The sequence below is a fragment of the Enoplosus armatus genome, chromosome 8 (genome assembly GCF_043641665.1).
Source record: "Enoplosus armatus isolate fEnoArm2 chromosome 8, fEnoArm2.hap1, whole genome shotgun sequence".
NCBI classification, from domain to species: Eukaryota; Metazoa; Chordata; class Actinopteri; order Centrarchiformes; family Enoplosidae; genus Enoplosus; species Enoplosus armatus.
The window spans coordinates 6,016,400-6,028,969 of record NC_092187.1 but is presented as its reverse complement, the minus strand read 5'-3'; the positions used below and the strand labels follow the sequence as shown (position 1 = coordinate 6,028,969).

The 12,570-nt window shown below is 43.2% G+C and overlaps 1 protein-coding gene across 2 annotated transcripts in view; it reads left to right on the top strand.

The window, feature by feature from the left end:
- Window positions 1-4,476: 4,476 nt before the first annotated feature.
- flna (filamin A, alpha (actin binding protein 280)) overlaps window positions 4,477-12,570 on the top strand; it is a 46,194-nt gene continuing 38,100 nt past the window's right edge. For both annotated transcript variants that reach the window (XM_070910419.1, XM_070910418.1), the window contains exons 1-2: window positions 4,477-4,710; window positions 11,435-11,930. In XM_070910419.1, the coding sequence (XP_070766520.1) occupies window positions 11,561-11,930 (370 nt within the window). In that variant the 5' untranslated portion in view covers window positions 4,477-4,710; window positions 11,435-11,560. The remainder of the gene's footprint in view (window positions 4,711-11,434; window positions 11,931-12,570) is intronic.

Sequence of the window (12,570 nt, the reverse complement as noted above, 5' to 3'; positions counted from 1 at the left end):
TGCCAGTAAAGACACATATTTGTTAAATTACCTGCAAGTGGGATTTAATGTGCTGTTTATGGGTCTAATCTAAGAGCTCAGGCCTCGTGTCCGTGTGCAGTCATGTTGGCAGCATGTACATTTAAATATAGCTCAATCAATCATATATGTGTCTGTGTGTGAAGGAGACCATGAGGACGAGGACCATTTTGGACTGTCTCCTCCATCACTTCCAGTTAAACAATTTACCACTTTAGCTCCCTCACTGGCTGACAGAGAGAAGCTTTGTTATGAGGCTATCAGCTGGGCCCCCGACTCCTTGATCTCTGCTTTCTTTCTTTCTGTCATTTTCTTTGCTCTTTTACTTCAAAACAGGCCCAGTCTCCACTATTTGCCACTATTTAAGCATAAGTCTGTTTTTCTATCACTCTGTCACAGACACCTCTCTTTTTAATCTTAAGTGAACAGAGACAAATGACCATCACTTGACTTACAGGGAACATATCAGACACAAACATATGCACATATAAAAAAAAGCCCCACACACTGCATCTTCTACATGTTTAATACATTGGATTACTAAATTGACCTCTAAGTTACAGATAGCCAGGTAGTGAAAGCGCCCTGTGTGAGCTCATAATGATCAAGAGATGTTGACATAGAATAAATCAAAACTTTCCTGATGAATCATTCCTGATTGAGTGTGAATCAGGTGCTAAATGGAACATAACTAATATCTAATCATGGCTTCTTTATCATATACATATGAATTAATATTCTTGTAACCGCTCAAGTAAAGTGGTGCATGATACCATTTGATATATTACTTAATTACTGTCACCCAGTTGATACCTGTTTACTTTGACTTAAGTCAAACTTCAAATGCAGGACTTCACAGGCACGCCTCTCCAGTCATGTGACTGTTGATCACTGCATCTGAATTAGGGCCGACCGGGACCGTCCCATTTCAAAGTCTCAGTCAAATGTTGCCCAATAATGCAGGATACCTATCCTTTGTATCGTCAGTATCCCATAATTCATTGTGTGCAGGTCAGCTGTGTAATGCAGAATTTAGTCATTCTTGTCAAATCATAAGAATGGGAAATATCGTGGGGCCACACATTATTTTTGCTTTGCGTTCAGGTCATTAGTCACTGCCAAATAAATCATATGAACTATAACAGGCATAGCAACCCTGACATGTTGTTGGAAGTTAAAGGTATATGGAAGTAATAGTAACAATTTTTAACCCCCTCTGTTTAGCATTTATAAGCAGTATATAAATAGATAGATGTATACAGATATAAGGACATTTTTAAGTGTATATTAATGTATTTGTCAACAATTAGAATTTCTCCTGCTGAACATCCATTACTGATGTATAACCTACCCTCTACCCACTTATAGGAGGCCAAGAGCATTTTAAAAAGCTCCTGAACCTGCAGGAGGAACCAAAAATGACATGTTTCATTCAGGTTTTAATTCTTCTTTTTTTTGTTGCTAATTTATAAGTCCAAACTTTAATCATGGACACTGATGTTTTAACATGCACACAAATCAATTGATCAACTGATTTCCACATTTGATCTGTCACTTTCTGTCTTCCTCTCATTTTCTAACATATTCATCTCTTCTGGATGAAATGACACTTTCCTGATAGGATATTTTAAGGTTCAATAGCTTCTCTTTTCTTTTTATTTATAGTGCATACGGTGTTTGCCACATGCCGCAGGTCTAATACAGAAATGTAGACCTTCACAACAGATGACCTGCATAATCATGAAACTTATGACAACTTATGAAGCAACCTCTGCTTCATTTTAGACTTAATATGAGCTTACGATACCGCCGAGCAGCAGCCAAATCCAGTAACATGAATCATGAACTGTTTGCTGCACATTAAACTTCATTTTCGTACTGAACAAGTATAAAACATTTCAGTCTGAAGTGCTGCCTTGTGAGACGCATGTACTCTTCTTCTAAGATCCATCGTTATCGGGAATGGAGGCCCTGATTTCTGAGATGCTCCTTAGTTTGAGGAAACATGACAACATTTGTGACTTTATTGTCAAAGGAGAGGTTTGACTCACCCAGAACTCTTCTGCAGAGTGGGGATGGACCAAATACATTGAATACACATTATTTCTGATTTATTTTCATTTAGCTGGAGAAAGTTTTAGGGACATCTAACACTTCATTTCTGATAAACAAGACAGTAGCTGGTGTAAGTTGGCGTCTTCACATCCACATAACAACGTGCGCGAATGTCGTGCGGCTGCTTCAGAGCACAGTGGTGTGCATGTGCTCAATTGCTTATATACGACTATGTGTGTGTGCGAGAGAGAGAGAGAGAGAGAGGGAGAGAGAGAGGGAGAGTGTGTTTACCCCATAAATAAGCCTCTGGTGATGTAACTTCAACTAGCTGCATACGGATGATGTCACTGACCGACTGGACGAGCTCACAACCACAATGGCAAACATCTGGCTCTTATTAATACTCACTGATTCACACACACACACACACACACACACACACACACACACACACACACACACACACACACACACAGATAGAACTTTATGGTTCGCCTTTTTGTAGAAAAAATTAATCAGGGTTAAAGAGACGAGTTGATAATTACAAGTTTTATAGCGTTTTCATGAAGATCCATCACCTCCTCTTTCTCCTCTTTCTTCTTTCTGCAGCCTTCTCACCATCTTTTCTCCTTTCTTCATCCCCCCTCTCTATCTCCCTGCCTCCTCCACTCCTCTGTCTATTTGTCTCCTTCTGTCTTCTGTCTTTGCGCCTCACTGCAGCCTCCTCTCTCACACACTTGTACGCTACATTTTCGAGGAGACTAAAGAGACATTAAAGGAATAGCTCGACATTTAATGAAATATTCTTATTCACTCTCTTGTCGAGAGTTAGATGAGAAGATCAATTCCACTCTTGTGTCTGTGCAGATAATATGAAGCTACAGCCAGCAGCTGGTTAGCGTAGCTTAGCATAAAGACTGGAAACAAGGGGAAACATCTATCTTGGCTCTGTTTGACGGTAAACACTAGTGAAGACAATTTTTAAAACTTTGAAGAAAGACTAAGTAGTCTTCCCCTTTTCAGTGAGACACATCTACTGTAGCAAAGTAATGTCCACTATGCAGATTTTGTTGCTCTAAAGTAATGTCACTTGGCTTCCTACTTTGCTCTCATCATAATTACTATGTCCAATTGAGGGTGCTGTCACTTTAATGTAAATAAATGTAGTTTTGGAGCATATGCTGTTCTTCTTGGGAGCACAGTCTCAACATGTTATATCTTGTTGTTAAATTGGTACAAAAACGAAGGTGTGAAAACAACAAATTGTGGTTTTATTGGAGGTTATGTGCGGGACTATTTCTTGGCTAGGGCCAGTGACTTCCCTGAGTCTCCGCTGGTTGCTTGGCCAACATGTTTACTTCAATTAATTTGAGTTTGATTCATAAGTTTAACAGCTCGAAACAGCTTTATTGTCCAGAGTTGGATGAGAAGATCAATACTACTCTTATGTTTGTACCAAAATAGATGATTAGCTTAGCTTAGCCCCAAAACAGGGAAAACAGCCATCCTGACTCTGTCCAAACACCTGCCTACCTGCACCTTTAAATGTAACAAAGGGGTCAATGATTCGCTGCAAGAAAGCTGTTTTCCAAAATGTCAAATTATTCCATTGAGGTTATTGGGTTTCTAAAGTTAAAAGTTCATAAATAAATATTATAACAATCTGTAATCTCTCTCTTTTTTCTCCTCCACTCTCACTTTAACCTCCCCCGCCTCCTCCTCCTCCTCCTCTCCTCCCTCCATCCTCCCACCAGACTGATGAACTGTAAGTAGAGGGCACAGCAGAGGCCGAACATTCCTGTTTCCTGAGCCAATGCTCAGCTGGAGAGCACACACACGCGCGCGCACGCACGCACACACACACACACACACACACACACACACACACACACCCCTCCCAGCCCCGTGTTGAGTCAGAGCAGGATTTGACAGAGATACACACAGCTCCCCATGTCCACCAGTCTGTCTGAACAATAACAGATAACAGGAAAGAGAGGACAGAGGGTGCAGAGAGATGTGGGGACCTACCTAACCTACCTCTCTCTCACACACACACACACACACACACACACACACACACACACACATATACACACACAAAGACAAAGGAAGGGAGTGAAGACGAACATCTATCCACACACACACCCAGGGGTTAAATAAAGAGATGGGGGAGATAGGGGCGCTGCACGGGCCGGTCACATCATACCTTTAAAATCCCGAAGGCGCGGTCATGACGTCACCCATGTAAGAGAGAGAGAGAGAGAGAGAGAGAGAGAGAGAGAAACACCCCCAGCACCTCTTCTGCGGTACCAGTTTACCAATTAAGGCTCTCCCGGTGGAGGACCGAGAGAGAGAGAGAGAGAGAGAGAGAGAGAGATCGAGGACACGCAGAGGTAGAAAAGAGCAAAAGAGCGGAGGAACTATCTCTTTCTTTACTTAACGCCACCAGCACAACCAATACACCCATTTCCCCCCACCGGGACTGCGCGTGGGGAGGGAGGTCCGGGACCTCAGTGCAGCAGCACACACATACACATACACAAACACACACACAGTAACTGCGGGCTGCTGCGCGCACTGACTGAGCGGACCGGAGAGACACACGCACACTTGAAGATCACAGGCTACAACACACACGTAAGTTTTGTCCCGCTGTGGACGTGTCGGTGTCGGTGTCGGTGTGTGTGTGTGTGTGTGTGTGTGTGAGTGATGCTGCTTGACTTGTCACTGCGGGAGGTTTTTCTTTCAGATGGGTTTTACACCGAAGTCTTCTTCTAAGTTGAGTCGGGGTGGTTGCGGTCCCGGTTGCGCGCTGTGAATGTGAATGAATGAGGTTTTCTGTCATGTATAATACCGTATGACAGCCCCGTCAGTCCGTGTGGACCGGAGGGAGCGGGGTGACGGAGACCAGCGGTGTACCGGAGGGTCCGCTGCTCTCACCGGGTGGGCTGCTGCGTCGCGGTGCGCCACGCCACGCCACGCCACGCCTCACGCACCACTAACTTTTCTAATGTCTCGGAAGCTTCGCCGCTGGGTTCGTGGCTTCGGAGTGGTCACACATATATCGGTGCAATTAGTGAGACAGTCTGACACCGCGGGGGTCAGTCGGGACGTCACGGTAGAGGATGTAAACCTGGATGTATGGCTGGAGCTCATCCGTCCATCTCACTTCATCCCTACATGTACAGTTTGTTCGTGGGGCATCGCGCACGAGCACGCTGTTCCGCGTGCGCAGCGGCAGCAGTGGACTATAGCATCTCTCCGGTGTAACAATTAGGGGCTCCGCACCAAATAAGGTAATACACGGACACTGACTGCACTGGAGGCTTTTTTTCTTTTTACCGGGGGGGCAGAGTGGTGGCCGCTTGCGCCCTCCGCCGCCGGGAGCGGGTCTCACACCGCAAGTTCAGAGCGTTTGAACATATTCAGTCGGAGCTCTTCACTCATAAAAGTATGACAGGGGCTTCACTTGCTGTCGTTGTTAACGCTCTGCTTCATGTAGAGGACAAGCAGAGACTTTTAGACCCTCGCATCCTCCCATTTATAAAGATTTTACTTTTTACACGTTGTACTACATGTTTCTGATGGATCAGATGAGGAGCTGAAGTTGGGTGTGATGTTGCATTTTGGGGTGTGAACACTTTTTTCAGGAAGCAGAGCACATGTGGCACCTTGCCAGAGATGATTTAACACTTTTAAATGAAGACTTGACTTGTTGGAATCTCGAAAGAAGCAACTGATGACAAACTGTGTTTTTCCATATGTTGCTCTGTCAGACTAATAGGGCAACATCCTGCTCAGTGATGTATTATGATGTAAAATAATGACCCTGCTCGATGCTTTTTGTTGTTTTGTGGTGAGGACAGGCCTGAGAGGCAGTTCAAAGTCACATTCTTGGTCTTCATAGAATCAGATATTTCTTTATCCAAGAATGATTTATGTTTGCTATTTGCGACAGTAGCATCAGTCTCTAGTGAACTGTAGGGTGGAAATATAAAGTATAGGAGAGAATAATGTAACAATACAAATAAACTGTTTTGCTTATAAGAGTGCAGAAAATGTGACGTCCATGGTCCATCTCTGTTTCACCTGAGGCGAGAATAAACCAGAAAATATAGAAAAAGGTGCCAAGAATATATTTGGAAAATATATGTGACTAATTTCATAAAGAAACCAGGAACCATATGTATGGTCTAAAACAACGTTTTAATGCATACAGTATGTTGCTTATTTTCACCTAATAATTGTTCCACAAAAATCTACATCTTTGTGTTTTTACACCCATATGGCACACATTTGCCATGTCTGGGTGGGGTGTGATATATTTTGCCAATTGCTACATTATCAGAAGATGTCAATCTTCCAAAATATACGGTGAAATATTTTTCCCCAGTAGAGCGTTAAGAGCAACTTTCGAGCATAATCTCTTGTCTGAGGGTTTGTGCGTATTGTGGCTAATTCTGAAATGCAATATTATTGGTGTTCATGTGACTGGACCAATTGTTGCATCAGGTGAAAAAATAAGATGAGCTTTATTACTGTCATGAACCAGTAAAGCTGTCTCTAGTGGAAGTAGTAATGGTATCTTACCACTACATTCCTCATCATCTGCCCCCCTCCAAAGTTTCTCCTCTCTTTTAAATTTCTCTTTGGTGATGAGCCTGAAAGACTGGAATGTGCCTCCTTTATTCTCAAAGTGAACGTAACCAGTTGTTTCCAACCTTTTCTGGCAGGTGATTTCATACTGAGGTCATAACATTCCTGTACACCCTTCATCTAAAACACAGTTGAGAAAAATGTGGCTTTTCAGATTGCAGGCTTTGGATGTTTCAGCCAAACGTTTGAGAGAGAGTTATTGCAGCTTCTTGGTTTCATAACACCGTGATAATAAAGAGGCGGTGAGAGCCAGGAAGAGGGTGCTGGCATAGAAACTGTGCGATGTAAACTCGTAGACCAAACCTGTCCTTATTTGACTCCTCTTGGCCTACCTTCACCCAACAAGTGTCACCAAAACACACACACACACACACACACACACACACACACACACAGATGACAATAAGGGAAAAACCATAACTTCACTGTAATCTGTGCGTGTGACTCGCTGTCCCGCCACACCACTCTATAAGTGCATGTGTCATGTGGTTAGCAGCGTTCATCTAACTTCCTTTGGTGAGGTTAGCTCTGCTCGGCTTGCAGCTAATGATGAGAAGCTGCTGGCATTGCAGGCTGGTACAGTAATAATGGTACTATCACTGATCTCAACAATTAACTAAACTGCTCTAACTGTGTCTAATCTAATATCTGATATACACCACACTGGCTCTTTATCTCTCAGGCTGCACTCATTTTCTCATCACTTCATTCGCACCTGACACAGAAACACTGAAGCAACAGTAGTTGCCCTTAACTCTGCACTCCACCCTCCAGGTCTCTTGTAGTTCTTGTGATCCAGGAAATGAAGCTTATGCTGCTGTTGCACTCATTGTAAGCTTTGGCTAAAGGCCTGACGTGTAAACTAGATGTGAAATAACAGTGCAGGATTTAGGTCTGTTCCTCAGCTCACCCTCGGATTTGGCTCAGTTTCCCAAAACCGTAACAGCAGTGAGGTCTTCTTTCAGTACTGGCATAGTTGTTTTTGCTCCGTCTTACAGTAGCAACCTTTTGATCCCATATGTACCTCTTCGTAACCTGAGGTTCTCCATGGCGACCGTACTGAATGTAGGCTTAAGGCTTTGGAGCAGCTTTTAAATCTCATTTGAAAACCTACTTTTATATTACATTATATTGTTAGGTGATCTTTATGTGCTTTAGAGTATTTTCTATCAGTGATGGAAGAAGTATTCAGATCCTTGTGTAAAAGTTGAAATACCATAGTTTAAAAATACTCCTCTACAGGTAAAAGTCCAGCATTCAAAATGTTATTTGAGTAAAAATACAGAAGTTTTATCAGCAAAATGTACTTAAAGTGTCAAAAGTAAAAGTATTCATTATCTAGAAACACTCCTTTCAGATAATATATAGTGTTAGTGGTTATCATTACTTAATGTCGTAATTTGTCTATGTGCAACCAGTTTTAGGAACTTGATACACTACTGGGTAGTTTAATAGTAACGCACCATACTATAAGCATCATATTTTATAAGCTCCTAATGTGTTTTGCATGTAAAAAAACAAAAAAATAAATAAATGTAGTAAAAAGTACAATATTTCCCTCTGAAATGGAGTGGAGAACAAAAATACTGAAGTACCACAAACTTGTTCTGAAATACCGTACTTGAGAAATGTACTTAGTTACTTTCCTCCTCTGGCTTTTATTTCCCTGTATATAAATACAGATTACTATTACTGTTGAGGTACAGACAGGAAAATATCCAGAATGAGTCCAAATTACAGACAAAGAGGAAGTTGATACATTTAGAAAAGCAAAACTGCCAAGAGGTCATGAGAAGAGTGTGATTTCCAAAACACTGAAGAGAGAAAATGTAGCCCAGGAGCCAATTGAAAGAAGAGAAAACTGAACAATGTCATACCATAAATGCTAACTAGAGGGCACCAAATGACAAGCCAGAGAGATCAGTTTGATCTTCAGATCCTGAGACATTGTAATGTGTCTTTCTGTCCCCGCCCCGTGTTTTGTCTCCTGTTTATTTGGTGAATTCCATTGAAACAATAGGCCGCTATGCAGTGAATATTTGCCCAGTTCTCTCAGCTCTCACTTACTTCCAGGCAACACTTTATTGTGCTTTCTGAAGTTCAGTATGTGCTGAACCTACGGTTGATCCCTCAAAGCTTTCCTGTTTCTGTGTATCCATTCACTTAAGGCTTTCCTTTGTCTGTGTCTCCTGTGCCTCACTTCTCTCTTTCAATTACTTCTGCTGCTGTTAATCTGCCCTCCGACACAATCAGTATCCACTGCCATCATAAGTTTTATATTTTAATTACAGCCAAAGCCTGTAAACTGGCGTGACAAGTTTATATGTAATGAAAGTTGTGAAATGGAGCAAATTACGCAGCTAGGGGGACCAGAGCTACTTAAAACTATCTAAATCTATTGTTCTATTGTTTTAAATGGCCCAGTGAATAAAACGCATGCTGGTACCAGTGTGTGTGTGTGTGTGTGTGTGTATGTGCATGTGTGTGTTACATTAATAGGGCTCTTTTATTGGGGTATTATTAAGGCTGGGGGCTCCAGGGTTGTTATGGGGGAGAGGGGCATTCTTCAGATTCTCCCTTCACCAGACACACACAAACACACACACAAAGGCAAAGAAGTACTGATGGCTCCTGGCCACACTGTGGCTTCTGGCACTGAGCTCCTTATTTAGTCAAGAAAGCTGCAGAGTCACATCTCTCCCTCTGTCTCTACAGCCACTGCTGCTCTATTACTCACAGAAAGAAAATGTGTCGAAAGACATTTACTTGTATGTGTTTTGTTGATTTTTGGAAATGAATAAGTCATATTAAAGGGGCACGCCAGTGATTTAGTATTGTACTTTCACAAAGTTGGGGGATTTATAAATAAGAGATTTAAAAAAACAATGGTCAAAATGGAAGCAGAAGAGATTGAGATATCCTGACTTTTAGTCGCTAGTGTGAGCCGATCTTAAAAAATGTTGGATCCTACAATTCCCATAATGCAACTCAACTCAATAGACCAGCCTGTTAAATGCTCTCATCTTCCAACTCCATGCCACATGCTGCAACGAGAGGGAGGGCGGAGGCCACTCTCATGAACACACACGGCTCTTTGCTGTCGGAGTTTATGATGTTTCAACTTTTTCGACTTGCTGCTGTTGCTCGTCGTGTGACCACGGCAACAGCGGAAACTACAGAAATGGAAACGATAAAGGAGCTGATATTAGTGTCCGAGTTCCCTGAATGATTCACCTCTTCAACAGACAGATCAGTGACGAGAAACGGAACAACTGATAAACTGAACATCATGTGTAAAATTGTGCCCCTTTGATTGCTTTATTAGAACATGTTTCCCAGGAGGCTTTCTGTTGTATGAAAATAGAACAGAAATGACAAGACGTCTGCATTATAACATTTTCCACCTCATCCCCTCTTTATCTCCTTTCTGTCCTCCTTATGTGACGAAAAAAAACAATGAAAAAAAACAATGAAAATACGTTTCTAATGCACTGAGGAGAGATGTCTTTTTAACACAAATGCTGAAGCTATCCTCAAAGAGCTTGTAGTGGAAATGAAGAAAAATATCAAATTAACCAGCACATTGTTATATTTTGAGAAACTGCCGGCTGCTATAAAACACTCAGTCTGTCATTAGTACATCATATAGTGCATACTTGGTGTGTGATCTCATCCGGCTGTTTGGTCAGTACAGTGAAGACAAATAGAGGAGGTGGGTAAGGCTGGTGTCTAGACACTCAATGTCTGGCTGATCTGCACTGTAACCCTCTTTAAAGATAAGGCTGCACACACAGTGATGTCACACAAACATGCACACAGATGAAGGCAGAAATTTACCACAAATAAGCACACAGTCCATGCCTGCAGTCACGAACAACTGCACACAGAAGGAAAGTTGAACAAAGCTGCAATGCAGACCAACAGACACAAACAAACATAACTCTGTGACCTTATGAGGAGTCACTGACGCTCATATCCCTCTGGATATCTCAAATATTTACTTCACTGCCGCAGGGGACCCATGAACATGAGCTCATATGCTCACAGGGACCCTGAACGTGGGCCCTTCAACTCAGTTTGTTTCTCCAGCGCAGAAAACGACTCCCTTCTCATCCATATAGCCATAGCGTCATTGTGACAAATGATGGGAGGAAGGAGGAGGAAGGAGGAAGACTGTCCCCATATAATCAGGGAGAGACCAGGGCTGAGAATGAGGCTTGTGTTTTGGAAAGTAAAGCCGATCACTGCAGCTTCCTTATCTGTTAGACAAACAGAGAAAAGCCTAAAACACACTTTAACTATTGAGGTGAGTCAGGGGCAAGAAAACCCATTTTCTCTACTTAGTATTTCTATTTCAAATATCTGTAAAGTTGGATTCATCAGACCAATGTCTTGTATCTGGACAATGTTACGGTCATGTTATTTATTGGGAAATGTGTTGACTGTACTTTTCCCTCTGGTGTCTCTCCCCCACAGCTTTAGTTAGTCTTAAACTAATGGCTGCCATCTTTTACGAGTTCAGAAGTGAGTCAGTTTATTCTTAAATTGGGAGTCCTGGACATGAAGAAGTGCATCACCAGTTTCCTCCAAAATGACTCCCTTTTCTGCCATAACCGCCTACTTTCTATGCAAAATCTCTACCTCCGGGCTATAAGTCACTCTCTCATGTTCACTCCTTTCTTTCTTTCCCTTTTCTCTCAAACAGAGACGAGCTACAAATTGAGAGAGAGAGAGAGAGAAAAAAAAAGAGGGAGCGGCCACGCAGAGTTGAGCAGACTCCACCCAGAAAAAAAAAAAGCCAGCGAACCGAGAGACAGCCGAGACCATAAAAATGAGTGGTTCACACCCCCGGCTCCACCAGAGCGCCGCGCCCGCTCCCAACGCTCTCTCCACGGACAAGGACGCAGAAATGCCCGCCACGGAGAAGGACCTGGCCGAGGATGCGCCGTGGAAGAAGATCCAGCAGAACACCTTCACCCGCTGGTGTAACGAGCACCTGAAATGCGTCAACAAGAGGATCGGCAACTTGCAGACGGACCTCAGCGACGGGCTGCGGCTCATCGGGCTCCTGGAGGTCCTGTCCCAGAAGAAGATGTTCAGAAAGTACAACCAGAGGCCCACCTTCCGCCAGATGCAGCTGGAGAACGTGTCGGTGGCTCTGGAGTTCCTGGACAAAGAGAACATAAAGCTGGTGTCCATAGGTGAGTCAGATAAGTCTGTGCACACCGCAGAAACAGTGCTGAGTGTAATGAATGAGTGCCAGTGTGCCCGCTTTGGTCTAGAAACTCCTCTAACTCATCTCCACCTCCATTCAGGTGGCCTCTCCTCTCTTCTAAGTGGTTGTTTGATGTTCTTGAAGAATTTGGTGCTAAGCATCTAAATCTATTGCTAAGCAACCGATAGAAAGGACTGTAAGATAGATGGTGATAATTAAAAGAACAGTGCATGTGAGCATGCCTGCAGGGTCGAAGAAAGTTGAGCAAGTTGCTGCCCAGAAGGGAAAAAAAGTGTCACCTTGTAAAGAAAGAGTGGTGAAAACACACTTGAGTCCTCCTTTTCCTGTGAACGAGTGTTGAGGAAGTCTACAGGAAAGTTGCCGGTGCTGGTCACATTACCGAGCGTGTTTTCAGTGAGAAAGCAGGCGTTTCCCTGCATGGTGTCCAGGGGCACAGAGCTTTTGTCTCCGGCTGTCTAGATTTGATGGTTGTTTTGGGGGGGGGGGGGGGGGGTCTGACTGTGCAGAGGGGCCCCAGGCTTTCTGTGTTCCCCTGCCGCTTGAGCCGGGCTGGGCCGGTGCGAGCCAAACTCTGTGGGCCGGGGTGTAATTCAGGCCTAGTGGGA